Raw genomic sequence first — 27,306 nt, 5'->3', positions numbered from 1 at the left:
GCCCGCATCCACGGCACGTGAGAACCTTCGTCAGGAATCGTTTCAAGGGTGTGGCGCCCGTAAAGCCACAAGCAGCCACGGCGCGGGCAACGGCGTCTCCCAAACCCGCAATCCCCATGGCGATACCTCTGCGCTTTGCTACGCCCGCGACCGCCGTCTGGATAGAGGCTAGGCGCGACCGGCACGCAACTACTATTCTTCGAAACACTAAGCACTCTATCCCGAACCCTCGCTTCTCATTTCAGCGCAAGAAGACCAACGAGCGTTACCGCTCCCTCCCTCTCCTCTCCGCGACCTCCGATTCTCTTGGTAACGTTCTCTCCTTCCTCGTTATCTGTTAGTCTCCTTCTTGTAATCGTTTCTGTTTTCGTTTTCGTGGAAACCATCCCAATTGAGTTCTCTTCTTCATGTATAGAAGATCATTGATTTTTCAGAGATATGATTGCTGGATGTTGCTATTACTATGTGCAAGGAAATTGTATTGCAAGCGTCAGCGCTTGAATTTAGATATCTATATCATTTATCTGTGCGATGCAACAGTAAGTTTACAAGAAGTTGAGAGGCCCTCAAGAAATTGATGGGTATCGGACGGAAAGGTAGGGAAAGATGGATTGAATTGAAATCTACAAGAAAGATTAGCCTGGTGTCTACCAAGCAGTTAATAATATTAAAATAGGATTTTTCCATAAATTCATAGTTCACAATCTCGGCGCTAATTAGCTCATGTAGTGGAGACTGTGGATGACTTTATCTCAACTTTATGAGCTGCAAAGAAGCTACTGATAGTGGTAAATAAAGTAGCTTTTATAGGGCAATGAATCACCTCTCAGGTTTTTGTCACGCCCCCGATCCGAGATTGTGAATCGAGGGTCATGGCAACCGCCGCATACTTACGAAGAACTCTCTCCATAAACATTCAAGACATCTCATCACGATATCAATGCATCACAGTGGAATAAATTCAAATAATTATTATTCAACCTTAATTCAAATAATTAAATCAAATATCTTACATCCAATAAAATTTTACTAACAATAAAACAATAGGTCTAAGTTCAATGAAGTTGACAATGCTAAATCTCGCTTCTAAAAGCTCTGTCTCAATATTTCGTCCCACGCTCGAAATTAATTATCTGAATCTGAAAAATAGAAAGAAAGGAATGAGCTAGACAGCCCAATAAGTAACAAATATCTCAACTAGATAATTCAGATATTATATAATTTTCAAGAATAATGCTGCAAATAAACATAAGAGTATATTTCATGCTGATTTAATACAAATCAAATATTTTCAAATATTCATAAATCCGATTCGATTCAAAACACTCGTAACTCAACAGCCTTGACTATGACCAACGTTTAACCCTCATTGGCGGGATCCACAGAATACCAGCGCACAACCCCCACTGACAGGGTCCACAAATACCAGCGCACGACCTCCACTAACAGGGTCCACAAACACCAACGCACAACCCCCACTGGCAGGATCCATTGAATACCAACGTATAATCCCCATTGGCGGGGCCCACTGAAACATAGTTAGGCTGAGAGCATAAATCCGATCTGTATCAAAATACTTTGTACCATAATATATCATAATTTTTCTCACTGAACGTGTGCATAATCTACGTACCATAATATTTCAAACGTACTTTTCTTTCAAAACATAATTTCATAAATCATGTATAATTTCAGAGAATAATTATTTATTTTCAGAATAAATATAGAATATCTCGAGAAGATGATTCATTACTTACCTTTCACGGAGCACTGATTGAACAGATCGACTAACCTCTAGAAGATTCTTCCGTGCCTAATTATCCAAAATTATATTTTTACATTAATTTTAATTCAAAATTCAATCTAAACAAATCCCAAATCAAAACCTCACTTAAAATCAGACTCTTCCCTAAACTCGATCAAAATCATCAGATGAAGCCTTCCACTACGCTAATTCTAGAGGAATAACTTTAGAGAGAGAGAAATCCATCAAGAGAGAGAAACAATCTAGAGAGAGAAAATTCTAGAGAGAGAAAATAGAGAGAGAAAGTCCAATTCCAGAGAGAGAAAGTAAGGGTTCAGATTGAAAGAAGAGAGAAAAGAGAGAGAAACTCTCTCTCTCATCATTTTTTTTATTTTCTTATTTATTTATTTATATATATATAATTATATATATATATATATATTTTTATTTTTATTTTTATTTTATTTTATTTTATTTTTTTTTTCTTTTCTTTTTCTTCTTTTTCTTCTTTTTCTTTTCTTTTCTTTTTTTCTCTTTTTCTTTCTCTTTTCTTTTCTTTTTTTTTTCTTTTTTTTCTTCTTGGGCTTCTTCCAGGCCGAACAGGGGACGGCAGTTCTTCGGCCTTGACCGGCCGTTCGGGCCGCGGCCGCCACTGCGGAGGCCGGCGGCAGAGGGGGGCCACTCCCTCGGTCACGGAGGAGCATGGCCGGCGATTGATTTCGATCGCCGGCACCGAAAAAATCCAAGGGAAAAGAGACCGAAACAGGGGTCTCTTTTCCGACCGAAAATCGGCGACACCCGTCGCCGGCAGCCTCAAGCAAAGGTACGGGAAGAAAGAAAAGGAAGAGAGGAAGGAAAGGAAGACTCACCCCGGCCTCCGGTGACCTCACCGGCAAGCAATCACGATGAGAAATCGAACGGTGTCCACGGCTTTGATCGAGAATGACGGAGAGAAAGAGAGAGGGAGGAGGCCGATGTTCGATCTCTAGGGAGAGGGGGTCTTCTTATAGAGGGTCCTAGGACTTCGAGAGGTCCTAGGACTCCCAAATCGCTCGGGTTTCGCCGGAGAAGAAGACTCCTATCGGGAGTCTTCTTCCCGATTTTCCTCTGTTTCTTTTTTTTTTGTGGGCTTGGGTCTTGACATCATGGGCTTGGGCTATAACATTCTTCACCCCTAAAAGAAATTTCATCCTCGAAATTTTTCATACCTGTCACCAGTGTTTTGGAAACCTGTGCATTCTGTTGAGTAAGCGCATAAACTCTTCCCTGATTTTTAGAAATCTGTCCACCACCCTTATGTTGTCCTTCATGAGTTCTTTGGCCAACTTGATTTTCAGTATTTAGCGGGCAGTTAGCAATTTTATGATCCATCTGACCACATTTGAAACAAGCACCTGTATTCCAATAGCAATCCTTGTCTGCATGATTTTTGCCACATTTGGAGCATGGCTCACCATCAATTTGATGAGTCTTATTATCTATTGCTCCCTTAGCTGATCTTTTGATGTTTTTATTATTCTGCCCTTGTGTATCATTTAATTTTGCTTCTTTCTTTGCTTTCTTTCCCTTTCCATGCGTTCTTCATTGACTTCCCTTTCAATTATTAGTGCTTTGTTTACCACATCGGCATAAGTTGTCAATTCATATGGAGCCATTTGTTTTCGAATCTCAGTTCTCAGTCTCATCTCAAACTTGTGAACACGTTCTTGCTCACCATCCACTAATCTCGGGGCAAATTTTGCTAACTCTGTAAATTTTGCTTCATATTCAGTCACACTCATACCCTTTTGCTTCAAATAAATAAACTCTTGCTCTTTCTGGATCCTTATACTCCGAGAAAAATACTGATCATAGAATGCAATCCGAAATCTTTTCCAGATAAGTATTTCGCCGTCTTGTTCATGCTTGCGCTGTAGTCGCTGACACCAGTTGTATGTTTCTCTTTGTAGTAAATAAGCTGCATATCGAATCTTTTCTTCATCAAGACACTTTTGGACAGCGAAGGCCTTCTCCATCTCCATTATCCAATTATCAGCCTCCAGAGGTTCAGTAGTCCCCTTGAAAGCTGGAGGAGCAAGCTTTTTAAATTCTGAAATGTTGTTCCGTTGTACTGGTTGCTCTCCATGTTGTGGTGGTGGATGCTGATGTTGTTGTGTATCTCGTTGTATCTGCTGTTGTTCAAGTATTTGCTGCTGTATTTGTTGTTGTGCTTGTACCATCCTGATTAGGGTCTGCATTAACTGAGCCATATCTGGTTCCTGACGTGCTCTCGAAGCACTCCCATTAGGATCTACGACTCCCTCCTCCTGAGGGGTGCCACTGATCAGATGGGGAGTGCTACCATCCCGTGGTTGTGATGTCTCTCTTGCAATTCCGTGAGTAGTTCATGTCATTCTACGGGGAGGCATGGTAACCTTGTAGTAGTAAAACCTTATTAGATTCATTTATCTATTTGTTAGGATGGGTTTATTATGATGCTCATATTCTAACGTCCCAATATTCTTAATGTTTACCCACCTACACTCATACTATGTCAAATTCTATGTGTCATAATTTATCCACTTATGCTCTGATACCATATTAATTGTCACGCTCCCGATCCGAGATTGTGAATCGAGGATCATGGCAACCGCCGCATACTTACGAAGAACTCTCTCCATAAGCATGCAAGGCATCTCATCACGATATCAATGCATCACAGCGGAATAAATTCAAATAATTATTATTCAACCTTAATTCAAGTAATTAAATCAAATATCTTACGTCCAATAAAATTTTACTAACAATAAAATAATAGGTCTAAGTTCAATGAAGTTGACAATGCTAAATCTCGCTTCTAAAAGCTCTGTCCCAATATTTCGTCCCACGCTCGAAATTAATTATCTGAATCTGAAAAATAGAAAGAAAGGAATGAGCTAGACAGTCCAGTAAGTAACAAATATCTCAACTAGATAATTCAGATATTATATAATTTTCAAGAATAATACTGCAAATAAACATAAGAGTATATTTCATGCTGATTTAATACAAATTAAATATTTTCAAATATTCATAAATTCGATTCGATTCAAAACACTTGTAACTCAACAGCCTTGACTATGACCAACGTTTAACCTCCATTGGCGGGGTCCACAGAATACCAGCATACAACCCCCACTGGCAGGATCCACAAATACCAGCGCACGACCCCACTGACAGGGTCCACAAACACCAGCGCACACCCCCACTGGCAGGGTCCACTGAGTACCAACGTATAATCCCCATTGACGGGGCCAACTGAAACATAGTTAGGCTGAGAGCATAAATCCGATCTGTATCAAAATACTTTGTACCATAATATATCATAATTTTTTTCACTGAACGTGTGCATAATCTATGTACTATAATATTTTAAACGCACTCTTCTTTCAAAACATAATTTCATAAATCATGCATAATTTCAGAGAATAATTATTTATTTTCAGAATAAATATAGAATATCTCGAGAAGATGATTCATTACTTACCTTTCACGGAGCACTGATTGAACAGATCGACTAACCTCTAGGAGATTCTTCCGTGCCTAATTATCCAAAATTATATTTTTACATTAATTTTAATTCAAAATTCAATCTAAACAAATCCCAAATCAAAACCTCACTTAAAATCAGATTCTTTCCTAAACTCGATCAAAATCATCAGATGAAGCCTTCCACTACGCTAATCCTAGAGCAATAACTTTAGAGAGAGAGAAATCCATCAAGAGAGAGAAACAACCTAGAGAGAGAAAATTCTAGAGAGAGAAAGTCCAATTTCAGAGAGAGAAAGTAAGGGTTCAGACTGAAAGAAGAGAGAAAAGATAGAGAAACTCTCTCTCTCATCATTTTTTTTAATTTTCTTATTTATTTATTTATTTATTTATATATATAATTATATATATATATATTTATTTTTATTTTTATTTTATTTTATTTTATTTTTCTTTTCTTTTATTTTTCTTTTCTTTTATTTTTCTTCTTTTTCTTTTCTTTTCTTTTTTCTCTTTTTCTTCTTCTTTCTCTTTTCTTTTCTTTTTTTTTCTTTTTTTCTTCTTGGGCTTCTTCCAGGCCGAACAGGGGACGGCAGTTCTCCGGCCTTGACCGGCCGTTCGGGCCGCGACCGCCACGTCGGAGGCCGGCGGCAGAGGGGGGCCACTCCCCCGATCACGGAGGAGCATGGCCGGCGATCGATTTCGATCGCCGGCGTCGGAAAAATCCAAGGGAAAAGAGACCGAAACAGGAGTCTCTTTTCCGACCGAAAATCGGCGACACCCGTCGCCGGCAGCCTCAAGCAAAGGTACGGGAAGAAAGGAAAGGAAGAGAGGAAGGAAAGGAAGACTCACTCCGACCTCCGGTGACCTCACCGGCGAGCAATTACGGCGAGAAACCGAACGGTGTCCGCGGCTTCGATCGAGAAAGACGGAGAGAAAGAGAGAGGGAGGAGGCCGATGTTCGGTCTCTAGGGAGAGGGGGTCTTCTTATAGAGGGTCCTAGGACTTCGAGAGGTCCTAGGACTCCCAAATCGCTCGGGTTTCGCCGGAGAAGAAGACTCCTATCGGGAGTCTTCTTCCCGATTTTCCTCTGTTTCTTTTTTTTTTTTTTTGTGGGCTTGGGTCTTGACATCATGGGCTTGGGCTATAACAGTTTTAAAGCCTAAAGATATTGACTCCATTGAAATTGAGACCAAGATATTGCTGATGGCTACAGGGATGTACATTTAAATTTTTGTATGTATGTGTACGCATATATCTGTTAGTTATACTATTGCTCCACTTTTGGTGATTCTCATATTTTGGGGTTTATCATCATGCAGGCAATCTAGTCTTAACCACTTACTCCCGTTTGTTGGATGCTGCTATTTGTAACTAATGCAAGTTAAAAAAGTATCGAACATGAAACACATATGTCATTGGCATTGATATTTTCCTTTCACATCTATTTGAAGATCAAGTTCAAATTTCTATTTTTGATTTGCTTGGAGGAAATCCTGTCACTCATTTTCGCCCTTTGATCTGGTAAATGCATGAAACAAATCCAAACATCACTAGTTCTCTGCTTTGTGGTTTGAGTGGGTTTTTATGCTTTCCTTCTCTACTAAATGCCTCTGAAACCATCAGTTATAAAACTTTTACATGTAAAGATTTTGTTATTATTGATCCTATCAGTTATAGGAAAATGTTTCTGTACAGGAAGCAAATCTGCAATTACTTCTGAAGGACTTACAAGTTCCCTAGAAGGAGTAGAAGTTTTTGATATAACTGGGAATGCAATTTGTATAACTGATTTGTGGAAGGATAGGAAAGCTGTAGTTGCATTTGCACGCCATTTTGGGTAACATGTTGCTCTTTTCCTCTTCTTTCTTGTGCATCTTGTTGAAGAACTTTATATAAACGTTGCCTGTAGATGAATAATTAAGTCTTTTCTGTTCATTGCAGATGTGTTCTGTGCCGTAAGCGAGCTGATCTTCTTGCCTCCAAAAAGGTATGCGGATGCATACTATAATTTGATATGAAAAATGACTTTTGGTTTTTTGTAATAAGATTGATCTGGTCATTACTAATGACAAGGATTTATTCAAAGCATAGTGCCATCAATGAACAAAATGAGATGCCGCACTGAATTATCTAATGAAATTATCAGTGGGGAAGCTATTTGGTTGCCTGATGATCAAGTAAACTTGACCATCTTGAGGCAATGATAAAGCTTGCGTTGCCTTTAAGTGTCAGCTAGATTGTGATCTTAAGTTTTATGGGCTCAATCAGGGTCCAACTGTCATAGGAATTCCATGAAGACAATTAAGCAACAAAATATTCAAGAAATAACTTGAAAAAGAATGGTCATCTTGAATTGGTGATATAGGATTTTTTATATCAATAATGGCTTTTTGAGAAAAGAAAACAAATTGAATTGACAAGCCCATGGTGTGGTTTTCTTGTACTTGGTGCTCATCAAAACAAAAGGAGGGCACTTATAATTGTGAGATATATGTTGTCTAGGATAAAAATACCTCAGAAAAACTCTTCTCATGTGTGAATATTCCCCTTCGCTAAATGAGGAGCACAATATTGCTCATGCTTCTGGCCTTCCATATTTTCCTCCAGATAACATGAAGCAGAATTTTCTGTCTGAATCAATGAGTTCACCGTAATGACCTGGCCTCATTAAAGTGAGCACATGACAAAAAGACTACCAAATGATACCACTTCTAATAAAAAATTATCATTTTCTGATGCATACAAGATGATAAAGCTTACAACAAAAGCTGTTGGTTAGAAGGAAGACTGGACCAAGTGAAATCTCTTGAAGCTATAGAAATTAATAAAAGTAGGACTAAAAACATAAATCCATATTTTGTTTGAGTCCTATATGGTCGCGCTCATGCTCTAGACATGCTAAATGAAGCTGAATACCAGGAGCTGCATCTTTCTATTATAACAATCTTTTTAAGTTCCATGGATTTGTATATAGGACCTTCAGCAATATAAATTCCACATAGCACAACCTAGAGTATAGTATAAGAAGCATATCACTGATACAGAAAGAGTTTATTCTTAGCCACTTGCGAGTTAACATTATAATTTTGCATCACTAATGTAAACAAGCACCTGTTCCTTTATGTGGTCAACATGCTTAATTTGCGATTTATTGGCTTACATATATAAATGCATATATCATATACGTATATGTATATATACATATAATTCTTCTAGTTATAGTGCATACATGCATATATATGTATGTACTTTATGTACTTGTGTAAATATCTGCATGTATATATTTCTTTAATAAAGTCTATTTGTTCTTGTCCTTGAGATTCAGGGAACTTAAGCTCGTAATATAGAGAACTGCTTTGACTTGCATAGAATATTTATCAGACATATTTGATGCACACTATTTGTTTGTAGGAGCTCATGGATGCAGCTGGGGTTGCACTTGTTTTAATTGGACCAGGTAGCACTGACCAGGTAATTGTTAATAATGTTTCTAAATTCTAAGCCTGTGTAATTAATTTTTAATTGGCAAAAATTAACCCCAAAGGCAATAAACATAGGTTGGGGGTCAGCAAAATATATGTAAGGAATGTTTCTCTGTCTTCTCTTCAGATAATTTCCTTTTATTTTAGTTATTTGAGTTCAAAACAAAGATGTTTAGAAATGATAACCTTCAGAAAACTGCAACCAGACCATTATAGTGGTGATATGCATTGTGATTTAATAACTATATTTTAACACGTGTGATTTACTAGAACAGCATTTGTAGAAAATTTTCTGCAGGGTGCTGCTGTGAACCAGCACCACCTATGCAATGGCTCTTAGTTGAAAAATGATGTGGATGCAAGAAACAAAGAGGAGAGAATAATAGATGTTAGACTATAGATAATTGGTTGTCTATAAAACACAATGAAGCTACATGTGGCTTGGGAGAAAACATTGTAATTAAATGTGTTGACATGTTCTTTATCTATACCAAAAGATGCTTAACGGACTTAAACTACTGACAAGCTTTTAAGGGTAAAATTTAGAAGAAGTTCACCATAAGTCAGGTCATGTCAACTACTTATGCTGTTGTTTCAGCTATTGCAATGGTTCTTGAGTACCAATTATGGGTTGATTGTGATGATTTGTTGTTGTCCTTACCCTAAAACTGAGTTCTCAACTTTATATTAATCCTATAGTTATTTTAAAGAGGTCTATTGTCATTTGACTTGTGTGTATGTTTGAGCTGTCAAAGTGTGCTAGTTCTTTGTTTATATGTTCCAGTTTAGGATAGAAGAGAAAGCTCTAAGCTTCATTTAAGATCAATTGAATTAACATTACCATATGTGGCTTATTACCATATGTGGCTTATTAATTTTTCCTTGCACATTAAAATAATTCCTTTTTGTCCAACATAATCAAGTTTAAGTTGGAACAAGTTTTAGCTCACGTAACAGTAATTGCTAAATAAGATATTTGACTAGTTGGTCAGGGTAAATGTTTTTAGACATGTATATATGTTTTTAGTCGCTAGCTCACGTAACAGTACTTTTTTGGACTTACTTGAATAACTTGTGGGTATTCATGATTAACTATTATTTTTGGAATTATGGCATGCACATATTCATATATAACAGGTATATTTTTCACCTTCTATGCGTTTGTTAGTCATTGTTTAAATTTTAGTGCATTTCCACTGTTTTTTTATATACTGCTTGGCTTGTTATTTTGTCTTCAGTGTGTGCCAATTTCTCAAAGTGCGTTCATTTTTTTGCTGGTCTGACAAAAAGCCTCCTGATACCGCTAAAACTGCTGGACTTGTGATTTAAGATCTTGGTTTTATAGATTCCCAAGTCAACCACATCCTGTCATATATCTGTTTGCTTAATTGAACTTTAGTGTTGATCTACACACTTTCAAGACCTCACACGTATGCCGGGAAGGGAACCAGATTGCCGATTGGTTGGCTAACCATGCAAGATTTACACTGACTCTATCAGTGGATATTATATATTCCCACTTAGCTTACTTGGTTCAGGCAGATGGATTTGGTTGTACCTATTTTTGGTTCAAACATAATTTGGTTCACCCTATGGTTTACCCAATCAAAAAAAAAAAAAAAATCTCTATGCATGTCTGCACTTGCACACTTGAAATAATTTTTTAATTCAGACATCAGGGGATGTTTAATTTCTTTTTCGTTGGGGATAAATTTTGCAAATCATGCACACTATACAAGTTGATCTCTGTCATATACTGCATTAATTTCCTGATGAATGCATTTTTCTGGAGGGTCACCTCTTTAACAGTGTAAGGATTCCATAAGTCATAGTTGGTGAACTAAAAAAATAGATTTTATGTGCAATGTCAAAAACCTTTTTTGTGTCTTTTGTATGTTGGCAAAATCTACAAGTTTTAATTCCTATTATATTTGGAGAATTATTTGTGACTTAATTGCTTGCTGTATAATTCTAAAAAGACTTGTTCTTGTCCTGACCTTTTATGACTGTTTTGGTCCAGGCAAAGGCATTTGTTCAGCAAACCAAATTCAAAGGAGGTAGGCTACCTAAATGAGTATCATCTGAAAGTCCCATGTCTTGCCACAACAACTAACAAAAATGCACAAACTTAGGTAACACATAGTGTTTGTAGACCATTAGTTTGTACAAGTCATGTATTATTAAGTGAGTGGTTGTTTTGTTTAGATCCTCTGCTATCCAAAATTAATCTGAACAGGGTGTGTCATGGCACTATGTATCATTGCAAGGTCAAAGGAAGAAAAGACCTTCAATAAAAAGAAAAAACATATTTCTTGTTTATATGATGATTTTGGTCTTGAGCATTTGTATGGCATATTTTAGTAGCCTCTTAGATGAAACATTGATAGATATGATTTTGTTTATTCTGGCAAGGTTCTTACATATCTGCACCAAAAATAGTTTAAAACTTGTTGTAACCCTAGGCAAAGATAACCCTGGGATTCAAAGCACGAGCTGACTTTCCATGTTGCTACTATATCCCTGGTACTATGACCTTGATTTGCTGTTCGTGTGAATCTGAGCAGTTGGTGTTGGACATGTTGGCATTGGCAACATAATTTCAGCATTGTCTAAATCATGGCTAGAATATGTTTTGATTAATAGAGAAATATCAAATGCCAAACACAGAATGCCTCCTTTTTTTTTTTTTTTTTTTGTTGGCCTTTCCAGATTCATCTCCCTGGTGATCATCTTGCAAGATTTTGCTGATAATCTATGAATATCTGTTATTCATCATGTCATAGAGATTAACCCCAGTGTCCCACATGAATTAGATATTTTGGAAGCCAAATTTCTAAGACTATGGCTATTTGCATGGTATTTCGTACTGGTCCGAACCGGCCGGTACATCCTGTACCGTACCGTACTGGCAGAGAATCGATCCGATTCAGACCTGATTTTCGAAAAATGATATGAATCGGACCGAACCAGTCAGTTCGGTATCGGCCTGAACCGCCTGATACCGGGCGGTTTGGTCCGGTTCGAGGCCGATTTGGTCTGGTTTGGCCCGATTTTCTTTTCTTTTTTTTTTTGTTTGTGCTGTTGGGTGAAATTTTTTTTATTATCAATACGGTACGGTATGGATCTGTATGGTACGGTACTGTACTAGCCGGCAACCGTCATGGATTCCGGTACCGAGTCCACGAACCTTGGCCATGTGGAAGAAAATGTAATTTAGTACATCAAAATTACAGCTGTCCACATTTGATCAGTGAGGTGAATTTATTATACTACATGTTCATTGCTATAAAGTATCAAAATTGTTCACTTTGCAGAACTACTCACACACATGAAGACACACAAACACATATGCACACCCTTTGATCAGATAGGTGAATTTATTGTTTTCACGGAGGTATGCTCACTTTCCAATTTTTCTTGACTAGATATATGGTGGATTCAATGCTAATATTTGCTGCTATGATTATTGTCCTTATGTTGTCCCATTATGACAGCTACTGCATTTTGTTGCAGAAGTTTATGCAGATCCTAGCCACTCATCATTTAATGCTCTTGATTTTGCTTATGGAGTATCAACAACATTTACTCCATCGGTACCTAACAAAATCTTTAAGTTAATTCTGAAAATTCTGCCTTAAAATATATATTCATGACTTTATGGATCAGGATCATACATGTGATACAGTTGACTTTTGACATCTCAGGCTGGTATGAAGATTATACAGTCATACATTGAAGGTTATAGACAGGACTGGGGGCTGTCATTTAAAAAGAACACCATAAGCAGAGGTGGTTGGTATGTTGGATACCTAGAGAACTTCCACCTTAGTACCTTTTTACTTTATTGGCTCCTGTGGTTTTTATGACATTTGAAGTAAAACTTAATTATTTTGAATGAACTATAAGTGTATTTGCTTGTTATGCATGCTTAGTTGAAAAATGATTGTCTGAAACTAACAGAAAGCATCTTTATAATTGTGCTTAACAAAGTGCTAAAAACTCCTAATTCTTTGACAAAATGTTAATAAGGAAAAGTCCAAAAAAAATACAAAATTTAAGGGGGACAAAAGCACTGTATTAGCATTACTGTTGATTCAGATATGAAGCCTTCCGGAACCATAAAGAGAAGTTCTATTTGACCTTTGCCAAACTATCCTTTTCTGTCTTCTTCAGGACCTTATTAGTAATCTCCATCCAAATCCCTTTCTTAAAATTGCGCAAGATCAATGGCATAAATTATTTTTTCTTGTCTTGGTATGGGATTTTTGGGTAAGAACAATTTCTCCGCATTACTTGAAGTTTTGGTTGGATATCGCACATGATCAAGAAATCAAGTGCACATAGGCCATGAAGGCATAATGCAGACCATCCAGTCAATCTGTACCAGACATGAAATGCATTTTTTTAAAAATGGATACTTCTCTTTTTGAAAAATGATGTTAGCCCAACCGCATCAATTTTATATGGTAAATGAGCTTGCACTTTCTTTTCCTAGCTGCATATTGTCATTCCAAAACTATAAGGATCAAACTGATTATGATCCTTTGTAGTTCAGCTTTCACAAAATATCAATCACTCCTATCAAAATTTTGCTAACCAACTTAATTGCTTCCATTATTTTGTCACTTCATGGTTTAATATTTGATCACAACATGTTGCCATTTGCCATTTTCTATGCTTATCATAGCTATCTACCTTAAATTGATTCTTGATGCTGCACATGCACTCTCAACCCCAAGTAACATCGCTTCTTGTAGCTCCACAACTGTAGCATGTTCCTTAGTTGATTATGTTAATAAATCTAAATTTATCTTCATGGAAATGGAGGGCATCATAAGTGGCTTTTTCCTCTTTGAAACCCTGCCTTTAATTTTGTTAACTCGTAGATGTCTAACTCCTTCAAAAATTTTGGTTGAAATAATTTTTACATAAAGTATTCAAAAATTTTAGAAACTCACGATATTGAATCATTCCATGCTTAGTGATTTTTTTGTTTGAAGACCATTCTTTCTAGTTTAGATCTATGAGTATATCACATTGGCTGCTTTCAGGCAACAAGGAGGACTTCTGGTTGCAGGCCCTGGAGTTAGTAACATATCGTATATCCACAAGGTTAGCATTTCCGTATCTATTGAAATGAACTGCATACAAACACAATTGGCTGTAAAGCCCATATGACCCTGGGTTATGGCTGCTATTTTGTGAGACCTAGTTTCTGTGTTCTCTGTCTACAGTCCTCCATCTAGTCTCCAGACAGATCATGTATCCCCAGAACATAGACTCAAATGATTTTGTTGGAAGAGACTTAGGATCTTTTCGCATTTCTCTGGCTTGAAGTTGATAGATTTGTATGAATTTCTTATTTCTACTAGCAATTTTAGAATTTTATAGCAATTTTAGAATTTTTCCTCCTTTAACAGGACAAAGAAGCTGGAGATGATCCAAATATTGAAGATGTTGTGAAAGCATGCTGTCTATAAAAAAATCAGGGGGCATCTGTCTATCTATCAATAACTTTATAAGCTTGTATATGCGTATGGCTAAATTTCACTGTATATATTTGTACTAATTGAGGATGTCCTTTTGGGATATTATATGTTATGTGCCATTGAAAAATGTAAAAGGGATGAAGATTATTGAAGTCTGGGTATACTGTGATCAAAAACTCAAACCTCTTTCAAGAAATAAAGTGTTAAAATTTTCTTGTATTGCTCGTTTTTCCCTTTTCTTTCTCTTTTTTTTTTTTTTGGTTAAAATGGATGTTTTGGTGGGATGGGTCACTGAAATAATTTAATTAATGAACTGAATCATTTATATTCAAATCAATTCTTCACATGTTATCATGGCATGTAACATTTACAAAATGCAACAAATATCTTGCATGCTATCACTTTTCTTGTATACCTAAAAATATTACTCTAGTTTGACTAGATTTTCTAAGTCAGATCATATTTTTAAAATGTCTCTGAGCCTCAGCTGTTAATAATATCACTTTTATCTTTATACTTTTAAAATCATACTTTTATTTAAATAGAAAAATAATAATATCAACTCTGCAACGGCGGTGGACATAAAAGGTGTTGACGGTTGTGTAATCGTCTAACGCCGTTGCTAAAACCCGGGCTCTTTAGGCAAGCCCTAGAAATTTCCCGCCTGCCGCTATCTAATCCCCCCTTCTGTCCAAGATGTCGGAGAAGAAGCGCCGCCGCGCCGATCCGGGCCCCTCCGGCCCCGCGGCGGCCACCAAAAAAGCCCGGGCGAGGGGGAGCTCCCACGCCCACGACCTCCGGAAGCAGCTGACGCCTGATTCGAATATCCTCGCCTCCCTCCGCCGCATGTACGACGAGGCCCAATCCTCCGCCGCCTCCTCCAAAACCCTCACCCTCTCCGACCTCAACCTCTCCTCCGCCTGCCGCGAGGTCTCCGACCGCGACGCCTCCTCTGTCAAGCACACCATCGAGCGAGCCATCCTCGACGTCGCCCGCTCCATTCTTGCCGGACGCGGCTTCTCCTTCGACGTGCCCTCCCGCTCCGCCTCCAACCAGCTCTACGTCCCCGAACTCGACCGCATCGTCCTTCGCGACAAGTCCTCATCCCGCCCCTTCGCCAACCTCTCCACCGTCCGCAAGGCCACCATCACGGCCCGCGTCCTCTCCCTTGTGTACGCCGTCCTACTCCGCGACATCCATGTCACCAAGCGTGACCTCTTCTACACGGACGTCAAGCTCTTCCAGGACCAGTCCCAATCGGACGCCGTGCTTGACGACGTATCTTGCATGCTCGGCTGCACCCGATCCTCCCTCCATGTCGTGGCATCGGAGAAGGGTGTCGTCGTCGGCCGCCTCGTCTTTACCGATGATGGTGACCGCATTGACTGCACCAAGATGGGTATCGGTGGCAAGGCCATACCGCCCAATATCGACCGCGTTGGCAGCCTCGAGAGTGATGCCCTCTTCATCCTCCTGGTCGAGAAAGACGCCGCCTTTATGCGGCTGGCAGAGGACCGGTTCTACAATCGCTTCCCCTGCATAATTGTCACTGCTAAAGGCCAGCCCGACGTCGCCACCAGGCTTTTCTTAAAGAGGATGAAGACTGAGCTGAAGCTGCCGGTGCTGGCCCTTGTTGATAGCGATCCCTACGGGCTCAAGATCCTGTCGGTGTACATGTGCGGGTCCAAGAACATGTCGTATGACAGCTCGAACTTGACGACGCCGGACATCAAGTGGCTGGGTGTGCGGCCGAGCGACCTGGATAAATACCAGATTCCGGAACAGTGCCGACTGGCGATGACGGACCAGGACGTGAAGGCTGGGAAGGACCTGCTCGAGGAGGAATTTGTGAAGAGGAATGAGGGCTGGGTGAAGGAGCTGGAGTCAATGGTGAGGACGAGGCAGAAGGCTGAGATACAGGCCCTCAGCTCGTTTGGATTCCAGTACCTCACCGAGGTCTACCTCCCCCTAAAGCTGCAGCAGAAGGATTGGCTGTAAATTACTTGTCAGGTAAAACTCATTTGTGTCTCCCCTGTCCTGTTCCATTTCTTAGTTCTTCGGATCAAGGATTTGCTGATACTTGTTTCTCATATGTTGTGGTGGCATTTGATTTCTTTATCATCTATGAATCTTGTGGTTTAGTGATTCTGGTAGATCTGTGAGAACATGGATTGAACTTGTGAATAAGGAGGCTCTATTGTTTGTGAGATACTGGGCCTTGCACTTGTGGTGCTTTAGAAAAAGAGGTTGTGTGATCAAAACCATTATGTAGATTTTTAAATGACCTTCAGAAATTGGAAATGATTCAAATATACCTTTAATAGAATGGATTGAACTTGTGATTACAGAGGTTTTAGTGCTTACATAAGACTATTTTCCTTTATAAACAGAGGATTTGGTGTCAATTATTACTTTAAGATTTCAGATGAACCGTATGATGTATCTGGAATTTTTACAACCTTCATAACCAAGGCACTAGTGCATATAGAAATATGTATTTTGTGAGAAGGTGGATGATGAGATTATTCTCTTTTATAAGTTTACGTGGAGAATATGGCACTTTCTTTTCCAAGATTTGATCAACTATTCCCTGAGATGGAGACTGGAAGATATATTATCATAGTTCTCTAATCTAGCAAAAGGAATATGAGGAAGTGATGATCGCTATTCCACCATGTTGTCAAAGGTGCATGCTTAGGAAAATTATTAGAGTTGTATAGGATATGAATTAGAAGGCTATATAAGCACATCCAAGTTTTAGCCATTATGGATGTGATTTTGCACAAGGGTCTAGCGTTGGTGTTCTTTTAGTTGAATGTAGTATTGTCGGTGGTTGAGTGCGTATCACCTTATGGTTCAATTTTGTGGTTCCTTTTGCTTGCATGATGAGGCACTGCAGAAGCTTATTTACAGTAATATGGTTTTGATTGTCAATGGAAACACATCCAATTGATTTCAGGTCATATAATAAGGAGTTTGTGTATTTTGTTCTCCGATTGGATGGAAAATGTATGAAGCATAAAGTGTGAAAGTCTCCGGATCTTCTTTCAGTCTTATTAAGGTGATATGAAGCTAGGAGCCTTATAAGAGAACCAAGTTACCAAATTCTAGCAATTGAGGAAAGGATTTGATCACCTTATCATACATTGAGAATTATCACATAGCAAGATGTGATGTCAAAAGCCCTGAGCAAACCATTTCAGAAAACAATCACTCGATCTTATTTTCAAAATCTGAAGTTACTTCCCTTCCAAAATGATCCAGCAAGCTGTGTGTGCATCCATTGAATCAAAACAGTATAATTGGTTTCTAGGCAAACCAGAATGGCTAAGTAGAAAATCTCACAGACGAGAATCAAATGGCAATGCAAAATAGGTGAGGCTTCATCTTCTGCTTTTCCATACAAAGTTCACAGCATATGTAGTTCTATCTGGTCTCAGTTTTGTTTCTTTGAAAGTGTGTATGTTCAGAATGATGTTTCAAGTGCTTGGTTTGTTTGGTTGACAAGGAGTGTTGGGCTCTATACTTCTATTGCTAAGATTTCTGTTATTACAATGTTTTTGAGAATTGTCAGTCATCTATACATTTAAAGTGTATGCCCTGCCGAGGCAAGGAGGGTGGTAGCCTAATACTATTTATGTGTTTGCAGAAGGAACAATGGAGTATTGGCTAAATTGCAGACTTAACCTATGATTTTGAAGGATGAGTATATCCATGTACTGGACAAATATCTAGGGTTCATGTGTATTTTGGATGCAAGCAAGCTGGTATATTGTAGTATAGAGAGGTATCATACTATAGCAAGAACTGTTCTAGATGATGAAAGGCATGTGCTTAATTTCTCCTTTTATTTATCTTTTTTGTCTGTTATATGAGGTGTGTATGTACTCATGCATCACTGTAAAATGATATTGAAGCATTATTCAACTTAAAATATGCTTTAACAATGTTGAATAGGGGGTCCTTCTTTCGTGCTGAAAGTTTATTAGGAAGAGTTTAAAAGAGGTAAATTAGACATTAGAAGTATATCTTGAAAGGTAATGCAAATAAGAGCAATGTTCATCTAGGATTACAGTGTTAATGACCTGTAACTTCACAGAACTGACAAAGACACTAACAAACCAATGGCAAAGCCATCTCATGAAAGGCAGAATTTTGCTATTCCATGCAAAACATAGAGAGGTAGATTTCTTTTCTTTTAGTAGGTAACAAGGTTGTTTTTAGTGGGAGTGGGCTTTCATAGAGATAGGTTGTCCTTGGCTGGGTCTTTGAAGGCTTGTCTCTATGAAGCTGCAATTTATGATCCTTCTTGCATTGAAGAGAGCACCATTCTGCCTCTGATGAGAAGCAGATAATTGTAGATGATGTCTTGGTATGGTGAATTGGATTTTATAAAAGAATGCACCTGGATATCCCATGACTCCATGAAAGAATGAAATAGGCTTTTCTTTTAATCTTATTTCAGATAAGTGGAAAGGAAGACCAGCAAATGATCACACGCTGGTCCCTTGAGATACGTTTCTAAATCTGAACTTGAAGGGAGATTGTGGTGCCTTCATTGGACTAGGATTTGGGTTCAGTCATCCATGTTATAGATATGGGCCTTTTCTTTGGTGTCTTCTGGGGTGTTAGACTAGGCCCAATATGGTGGCTATATACTTGGACAACTTCATTGGCGATTTCTTTATTTGGGAGTTGGATAATTTTATAGCAACTTCAAACATCTGTGATGTTCACATGATTTTCATCTCGGCTGATATTTTGGTTTGTATTGTAGTGCTGTTCATGCCATTTTTTGATTTCCTGTCAAGAACCTCATATAAACCAACCAGTTTATTATTTTCTTTACCCTAAGTAGGTGTAGATTTTTGCCTGCAGAAACCAGTGCAAGATATGGAGCCTCTGGAAGTTTGGCTGGTCGATATCATGGTGCATGATGGATGCATACCCAAGCTATCTAGTCAAGGAACCTTTCATTCTTTAACAATTTATGTAACGTGATCCTTGAAATCAGATCCATTTGAGAACATGTTCTCACAGCATTAGCATGTTATGTTAAATTTGATAATATCCTGGTTATTAGCCGTTGTTATTCTGTTCTGTTGACTAGAACAGTGTCACTGCAGTAGTTACAAAACAGTGCAAAATAAACTCCAAAAGCAGAAGAAACCAGGTTTGGAAGGTATCTGTCATTAGCATCCACAAACATGGCTCATGCTGAAGCCGGCAGCCTATTGATTTGAGATTGCATGACAGCCATAAAGCAATGGATGACCAAGACAAAAATGACGGTCATGAAAATAGCAGATTGTTTCTGAGTTGCTTTTCTTGATGGATCATAAAATGGTGACTGCTGGCCTACGTTCTGCTTTTGAGGGACATATACATTCAGGCAATTGGCATCTGGATACAAAATGGTGATTGCTGGACTTACACTCTACTGAGTATTGTTGCAGATTACCCATGTTGATCACCATCCCGTTTACTGTCAATTATGGCAGTTAGGGATTGGTGTATAAAGTGGGTAGGTGTTGGCAGTTGGGACCCTGGGTATCATTCAGCCGGTTACCAACTTCCCTGTGGAACAGTGAACTTAGCGGTGATTGAAACAGGTAACGTTTCACATTTTTCTTCTATTTTTTTTTTGGTAAATATTTTTCTTCTACTTTCGGAGGCTAGTATCTTCAGGCAATTGGATACATGTTATCTACCAATAACCAAGATCTTTGTATGTGATGATAAATGAGATGTTTCAAATAAACATCCTACACGAGAAACAAGACATTCAAAGTACAGTATCGGTGTACTCAGTTTAAGTAGCAGGAGTCTCAAGTGGTACTCCGGGACTTGATAGCTTGCCAAGTTACACCAGCCTATTATACCAGAAATTAAAACTAAATTCTTGCAACACCCAAAATAATCTTGAGCAAGGTTGTCCGGCAAGTTACTTTAACCCAAGCCGGGATTGACCATAGCTAAGGGGAGAGGTTGGGTGTTGAAAATTCTTTCTCTGGACTTCTTGTCACTACTCATAACTGAAGTTACATCATATTTTAAAGATATGTAGTGACGCTAAAAAATTGGATTAGGCTGGAACATACAGCCAAATTGAATTAAAAGAAGATTAGAAGATTAGAGATTGGATTGGATTAAGATTAGCCCTTAACCTGACCCATATTTTAGTGCAACTCATTGGTGTCAATAAAAAAATAAAAAAAAAATGTTTGCTGTTGGCAACCAAACAACAGATCACACATACACTGGCCCCTATTTCCTCCACGTCCGTTTCAGATCACTGGAGCAACGAATCCAATCCACAAGGGAAGGAGAATAGTACAGGAGAGACAGCGACTCCTAGACGCCTCTTAAGCTACATACTCTTCGCGTTCTCAAATCTTTACTCTACTAGCGTCCATCCGTTCTTCCCTATTCGCTGTTTAATTTGGGATGGATCTCGGCGTGGGGAGACTGGCGGCGCGGATCCCCCTCCGACCTCGCTGTTCCCGAGACGATTCGCGACGCCCGGAGAAAGGGAAAAACGACAAAGGTAAAACAGTTGCTCCCGAAACGAAGGTTTTCGTCAGGTTAAGGTTCTATTTTTGTAGTATTGTGATTGGCTATTTGCAGTGCCAGTACATGTTTTTCCTGTTTTCCGAACCAATAATGAGCGAGTTGATGTGTCAAGGCCGAGCGCGGTGGGTGGTGGTTCGGGAATGATAGAATTAATGATAGTTTAAGAACATGATTTATGCCATGTTATGATTTTTAAGGCCAACATAGATTTGCTTGCTTATGGGAAATGTTTGGATCTGTTTTGATCTCTCTTGCATGGAGATCGAAGTAACTGGCTCGCTGTATAGGATTGCGGGCATCCCTAAAAATATAATCGAATGTGTTGAATTGCCAATAGTTGTTAGTTCTGCTTTTTGGCACATCTCCCCCAAGGGTTTGTTCTTGGAATTTTTTATTTCTTTTTGTTTCTTTTCTTTTTAGAAAGTTTTTTCCACCTTTTTGTGGATTGCAAGATATTCCTTCATCACCATTCTCTGTGTCAATACTCATGCTCTGCTTCCTCCTTTTTTTTTTTTCTCTCTCTTTTCTTGAACCATCTCCTCGTAGTCCTACTGCTTGTAGGCCGACTTGGTCGATGTCAGTGTCCAAACTCGTGCTGAAATTCTTGTTTAGGAGACAGCAACGTTTAGTTAATATACGGGGAGTTCATATGCCAATCAGAATGCTGGTTTGTTCTAAACACATGTCGAGCGTATGTGAAGGGATAAAAACAACATTTGTCAGAGTCGGAAAGTGTCAGAATGCACAACCAATCTCTATTGAAACTGGCTTCTGGTTTAGATGAAATCTTACAGATAATTATTGTGAAGAAGATAAATGGCTCCGTAGGTGGATAACTTTGACTAGAAACTTGGACCTATATTGGAGAGATGTTGGTCTGAGAAACAAATGTTTTATTTGTATGTCAATTCCTCAACAAGACTGATCACACCATTCAACTGCTACAAGAATTTCCATGAACTACCTCATTGGTGCTCCTCAACTTTGTCATAATGCATGATTGGTAGGGACTTCACAAAGGAAATGCAAGGCAGACAGCTTCTTATAGTGTTTAATCACGATAATTTCTTATTATGTTAATCAGCAGCTCTCCTGCAAAGTGATCCTTTGCAGATGATGTTGCTTATTTGTTTAGTTTCCTATGAAGAAGCTTATATGATAAAGCACTTGTGAAAACATAGCTACCATAACCTGACGTGGATTTGATCTAAAAGACTCGGGCATTGGCTTTAATAATTTCTTCAAGTAGCAGAGATTGATGTGTAAGTTTGTTAGTTAAATCCAATCAGGTTCGGTAGTTTGCTTCATGGTGAGTTGAAGGTCACCATAATTCATGTTGGTGCAGAATTCCACCGATGCCGGAGAAGCTGGAGTTGAAATGACCGCGACCGTCGTCGGGACCTGCAAGGGAAGTCTAAACCGGAGTTGGGGGTGCTCCGACAAGACCCTCCGACGTTCAAGTCAGTACTCTGCTTCAACAGAAATGGAGTGTTCAAATGAGATTTTGGCAGAGTTTTGAGATAGAGTTTAGAGCTTAGAGAAGAACGTATCTGGGGGGTCCCTTTTATAGACGGAAAGCATAACTGATTGACAGTGACGTCTGTAACCATCTGGTAGTGGGCTGTTCAGGACCATGCAGAGTTTGTTACGAAGAGTAGTGGCGTCAGGGGGCCGTTCAGGGCCACGTGGAGTTTGTTACGGAGAGTGGAGTGGTGCCCGTTGTCGTGACTTGTCAGAGAGTGGTGGAGCCATGCGAAATTCGTTACAGAGAGTGGAGTAGGGTAGTGGCCATTGTCGTGACTTGTCAGAGAGTTCGGATCTGTCGGCTGAAGCTCGGCTGGGATGTCTGATGGAGCGGAATAGCTCTCTGTCTCATCAATCCAGGAGAAGCTCGGATGTTTCCGAGGTTGCTGATGGGTCTACTGTTGTTGGGTGCCTAGAGCGCTGATGCTGCAGGCGGGAGTCATCTGCTGTAGAAGCTCGGATGTGGATTTTCTATTGGGGAAGTCCGATTTCATGAGGAATCCGGCAGAGGATCGGTCAGCAGTGGGCTTCGGATGGCGTTGGGGAGGTTCGTCCGCTGGAGGGGTCTGGAGGATCCTGTGGAAGTCTGGTTGGTGTTGTTGAAGTCCGACGGACGCTATTGAAGGTTGATGGCTGGGGAGATACGGCAGACACCGGATGCGGTCGGCCGTTGTAGAAATTCAGTTGCTGGAGTCTGTCTGTTGTAGAAGTTCGTTCGGAATCCATCCGCTATGTAAGTTCCGACGGAGTTCGATTCTTGTAAAAGGCTGAAAGGAGGCCGCTTATTGTAGAAGCTCGGTCGAAGATCGGTTGTCGTGGAAGCTCGGAGTAGTGACCTGACCGGTGGAGCCTGTCCCGTTGTAGAAGCTCGTCTGGGATCCGCCCACTGTAGGAGCTGGGCTGGGATCCGGCTATGAAGAAGCTCGGCTGAAGTATGCCTGTAATAGAAGTTCGGAAGAAATTTGTTTACAGTAGAGGCTCGAATGGAATTCGCTTACAGTAGAGATCCGGAGTAGACCGTCTGCAGTAGAAGTTCAGAGTAGACTGCTTGCGGTAGAAGTTCGTAGTAGAGATCCAGTTGGTGGAGCCCTTCCGTTGTCGAAATTCGTCTGGGATCCATCCACTGTAGGAGTTCGGCTGAAATCCGATTCTCGTAGGAGCTCGGATGGAATCCGAAACGTGGTCGACCGCCATAGAAACTTGGATGGAGTCTGGTTACTGTAGAAATCTCGTTGTCGGAGAAGCTCGGACATTGACGAAGTCCGGAAGAAGTTCGGAGTAGAGTCGTCCGTGGCCGGAAGAAGTCTGGAAGGGATTCGGAGAATAGTCGATCATTGTAGAAAATCAGCTGATAGTGAAGTCCAGAGAGTATTTGGAGCAGTCCGGTAGATGAATGGAGAAGCTCATTGTCGGAGAAGTCCGGATGGTATTATGGAAGCTCGGACGGTCGAGGGAGTTCAGAAAGACGCCACACAAGGTCAGAAGCCGTAAGAGCCCTGGAAGGGTCGGCCTTTTACAAACTTCGATTGGGGATATTTTATACTCAACAATTCACCTTTTATTTTACCTCTGAATTGCAAAGGGGTCAAATTTCTTTCTAGCAGGAGATAAGGTGCATTGGATTGGTGTGCAGTGTTTGTGAATCACATTAGCTAAGGATATTGCTAACGTACGTTGCTTTATGTTGGCAAAACTAACTTACCTCAATGAAACCTGACTTTACATTTTTAACCTGCAACAAAGAGTAATGGTATTTTGCTACTGTTTAATAGTGATTGTTCTTCCAAAGTCTACCGAGTCTGATAGCTAAAAATTAGGAACTTTGATGATACCATGATTATAAAAAGAAAGGGGATGCATAATGATTGTAATTTAATTGGAAACCCGATGAAGCTAGTAGTGTGAATCAAATGGATTGTTTGAATTTGGAAATTTGGATTAGATAAGCTTATGTTGTGAATAAATGGATCTACTTTGCTGCTCATCTTTGAATTTTAGCATTTATAGTTCAGTTTCTTTTCATTAAATCATTTAAAATATAATAATAGCTAAAATTAACACCTCTTACTCTAGCAGCAAATTTACACTGTCTGACATTAGATGTAACTGTAATGTGTTTTCATTATTTTTTCAACAGTAAAGTATAACTTGGGCCATATATATATTGATGGTTATGATTTAATGGGAGGCCTAATTCCAAGACAGGCTAATAAATTTGATACCAAGTAAATTCAGGAGTTTGTGTTGTGAGTAGATTTTTCAACAAATTCACTTTCAGAACTAAGTCCACAGAGGACAATATCTAATTTCTATTACTTGACTATCTTTTGCAACTGAAGTCTTACTATTTCTGATTGGTTTTGGTATGTTAAGTTTTGTATATTGGCCTATATAATTTATTTGTAAACTGGTAAGATTTCCCAGTTTAGTCAAGAACCAAAAACAATTATCTTTTTTTCTGAATTCAATGTAATTAGCATGTTCCCAGTTTCCAGTTTACTGACTGCAAGTTCAAGGATTCATACACTAACCCCTGCTAAATGTTGATGGAAAATTGCAAATACAAGCTTTTTCATAGAAAGGCTAGCTAGATATGCCCTGTTTTGATGAATAAGAGAAGAATCCACATGCTTCTGCCTATATGCTATGCAACAAAACAGGACTGAGTATAAATATGATATTCTAGACCTATCTTGAACTATCCTGTCAAACTCATGGTGAATCATATGACTAGGACTTTCATAGAAGGACGTGATGTACCAAGTATTACTATCATATCTTCCTCAGAGCAGTTACTTACCTTCATAACTTAAGCATTCTGTAATTTTGAAACAATTAGGATGGACTACAAATAATAAGAAGCAATCTTGAATACATCTGAAATTCCATATATGATAATGCAGTTTGATTTCACATCATATACTGCATGATATCCAACACTCCTCTTGGATAAATAGCAAATTGCAACATGGTTTGGAGGATTATACTAATCCAATCTGTAATATCAATTTTGTCTGACAAAATTTACTGCCTTCTCTGCATATTGCTCAGGTGATAGACTGTCTACAGATTGGGACAAAGCTTGGTCCAGCTTCCGGAAGCGGGGAAAGAAATCCTTCTTCTCAAAGTTTACACCAGACAAATATGTCAGCTGGAATCCACGGCGTTCTGAATACCCATTGTCAGAAGAGGTTGATCCCATCAAAAGAACAGAGAGATCCAACCTCCAGTTATGGACAAGTCCAAAGTTCACTCTGGTAGGAGCCATAATTGTGGTGTCAATGCTTCTAATCTACACACTGATATTCCCAACCAAGTAATTTCAACCATAATTGTGTTACATTTAATACACAAAGTGGGTGCTCACAATAATGTATGATTTTCTATATATATGATGGCCCACAAAAATTGGAGGAAGTGCAGCATGTACACTTTGTATTTAAATGCATAAGCTTCTATATGTCGCATAAAATGCTTTTCTCAGAAAGAGTTCTTGATTGTATGATATGTTCTCATTCTTCCATCCATTTCCATGTCCAGAACTGTTTTAGGCATATCAGTAACTGAACATTTTGGATATTTAAGACTTTTATCTAGAACCAACGGCTATTACTTGTTTATTGCTTTTCTGTTATTGCTTACCTCTGAAAAAAATAAATTGATGTGGATCCACATTCTGCAGGGAACAGATTAGCAATGAGCTGAAGAAATATTTTGACAATATGAATCTGTAGATAGAGATCACCAGATTGGCAGATTTACTAGCTGTCCAGTCTGAATCTCATATCAGTACCAACATCATTTCTGGCATTTTTTTAATGTTTTCCATGAGTATATAATAACCAGTTTGATCTGAAAACGGGGCAATCTAGTGCCTTCCACATGCTAATCATATGAACATGTTCTTCAGACTTGGGCCAGTGCACATCGTACCTTCTTCGGCCTTTTGGCTAAGATCAAGTTAGTATATGTTCTTATCACTGGTCAAGTGCATATCTCTCAGTTGAATTTTGTAAGTAAATTATTATGCTTTAAAATTCTAAGATGTCTCCAAGGTCTTCAGTTTTTAGGTACACTTGAACACTAACAATTACAGGCTTATGTTGTCTCTGAAGGATATTATTAGAATACTCTGACTTCTTCAGGGGAATTGAACTCGTATCAACCAGGCTAGCATTTGGACATGAACCCATTTGAATCTCTAAATTGTGATTTAATATTTATATGAATGATATTTTTAATATAAAAAAAAGCTTAAAACTATTTTCATATCTTAATTTGTTTTGAAAATAATATTTCTTGTTATCTATTTTATGTAGTTAATAATAATTTTTTATTTTATATTTGTTTTGGATGTAATTTGAATCTGAATTTTCAGGTTGAGATCAGATTATACATGGATCCAACTCGATTTGAAAGATATATTGGACCAATAATTTTGGTTGTAGATCCTATCAAATCCAACTCAAAGTTGGGTCTGATGATAATATTAAGATAAGAAATTAGATTAGATTACGGTCATTTATGGTCTGATTCCACCTAATCCATTTGCACCCCTTTTCAGAGACGTGGTCCTATAGTCTAAAGTATGGCTCCTGAACCAAGACTTGAATATTTTGTTAATAAAAAGGTGGGAGAGGGCATCACGCATTTCATTAAGTACAAAAGGAGAGGCTTAAAAGAAAAAGAACAAGTGAGAGAAGGAAAAAAAACAAGGGAGAAAAAAAAAGGAGGGAAGGCAAGGGAATCTAACCAGCTCCAACGTCAAAATCCTAGCTAAAAAGGGGTCCACCACTCCGAGTAGGCAAACCACCGACTTGACCCCAACTCGCTCATCTCGTCAGATATTTGAAATTTGAAATTTGGACTGCTCATCCAATTGTCCTCCCCTAAAATCTATCCGAAAAGTATGTGGCGTGAACCATCTCATAAAAATTCATTTTTTTCCATACAAAAAAAGATAAATATATTTGTTATTTTTAAA

General features: G+C 38.9%; 3 protein-coding genes across 7 annotated transcripts; all 3 read left to right on the top strand.

The window, feature by feature from the left end:
* The first annotated feature begins 52 nt into the window (after positions 1-52).
* LOC105057036 (thioredoxin-like protein AAED1, chloroplastic) lies at positions 53-14,444 on the top strand. 2 transcript variants are annotated; one of them, XR_012136839.1, is made up of 10 exons: positions 53-309; positions 6,950-7,091; positions 7,196-7,241; positions 8,666-8,725; positions 10,757-10,793; positions 12,051-12,130; positions 12,250-12,329; positions 12,441-12,532; positions 13,788-13,848; positions 14,157-14,444. XR_012136839.1 is itself a non-coding variant. In XM_010939477.4 (9 exons), exons 1-9 carry the CDS (start codon positions 117-119, stop codon positions 14,214-14,216), a joined length of 771 nt encoding a protein of 256 aa, XP_010937779.1. In that variant the 5' UTR covers positions 56-116; the 3' UTR covers positions 14,217-14,444. The 2 variants fall into 2 exon arrangements, 1 of the variants encoding a protein (XP_010937779.1); XM_010939477.4 differs by lacking the exon at positions 12,051-12,130 and having other exon boundaries at positions 56-309.
* Positions 14,445-14,590: 146 nt separating this feature from the next.
* Positions 14,591-19,309, top strand: LOC105057035 (DNA topoisomerase 6 subunit A3). 3 transcript variants are annotated; one of them, XM_073248621.1, is made up of 2 exons: positions 14,591-16,235; positions 19,090-19,309. In XM_073248621.1, the coding sequence occupies exon 1, from the start codon at positions 14,922-14,924 to the stop codon at positions 16,221-16,223; it is 1,302 nt and encodes a 433-aa protein (XP_073104722.1). In that variant the 5' UTR covers positions 14,591-14,921; the 3' UTR covers positions 16,224-16,235; positions 19,090-19,309. The 3 variants fall into 3 exon arrangements, with proteins under 3 accessions (XP_073104722.1, XP_019710491.1, XP_010937777.1); XM_019854932.3 differs by lacking the exon at positions 19,090-19,309 and adding an exon at positions 17,875-18,079; XM_010939475.4 differs by having other exon boundaries at positions 14,782-16,235; positions 19,104-19,309.
* A 1,249-nt stretch (positions 19,310-20,558) lies between these two features.
* LOC105057037 (uncharacterized) lies at positions 20,559-26,233 on the top strand. Of its 2 annotated transcripts, XM_010939478.4 has the most exons (3): positions 20,559-20,772; positions 25,374-25,579; positions 26,005-26,233. In XM_010939478.4, the coding sequence occupies exons 1-3, from the start codon at positions 20,673-20,675 to the stop codon at positions 26,014-26,016; spliced, it is 318 nt and encodes a 105-aa protein (XP_010937780.1). In that variant the 5' UTR covers positions 20,559-20,672; the 3' UTR covers positions 26,017-26,233. The 2 variants fall into 2 exon arrangements, with proteins under 2 accessions (XP_010937780.1, XP_010937781.1); XM_010939479.4 differs by lacking the exon at positions 26,005-26,233 and having other exon boundaries at positions 20,565-20,772; positions 25,374-25,809.
* Positions 26,234-27,306: the final 1,073 nt, after the last annotated feature.

The sequence above is a fragment of the Elaeis guineensis genome, chromosome 14, assembly GCF_000442705.2.
Source record: "Elaeis guineensis isolate ETL-2024a chromosome 14, EG11, whole genome shotgun sequence".
NCBI lineage: Eukaryota > Viridiplantae > Streptophyta > Magnoliopsida > Arecales > Arecaceae > Elaeis > Elaeis guineensis.
Note: the sequence above shows the minus strand (reverse complement) of the source record. Positions and strands in the feature narration are given on the sequence as shown.

Coding starts and splice junctions, on each gene's coding strand:
- LOC105057036 (XM_010939477.4), top strand. CDS start 117: ATGGCGATACCTCTGCGCTTTGCTACGCCCGCGACCGCCGTCTGGATA. Junction 7,092..7,195: donor GCATTTGCACGCCATTTTGG/GTAACATGTTGC, acceptor TGTTCATTGCAG/ATGTGTTCTGTGCCGTAAGC. Junction 12,330..12,440: donor CAACAACATTTACTCCATCG/GTACCTAACAAA, acceptor TTGACATCTCAG/GCTGGTATGAAGATTATACA.
- LOC105057035 (XM_073248621.1), top strand. CDS start 14,922: ATGTCGGAGAAGAAGCGCCGCCGCGCCGATCCGGGCCCCTCCGGCCCC.
- LOC105057037 (XM_010939479.4), top strand. CDS start 20,673: ATGGATCTCGGCGTGGGGAGACTGGCGGCGCGGATCCCCCTCCGACCT. Junction 20,773..25,373: donor GAAAGGGAAAAACGACAAAG/GTAAAACAGTTG, acceptor CATATTGCTCAG/GTGATAGACTGTCTACAGAT.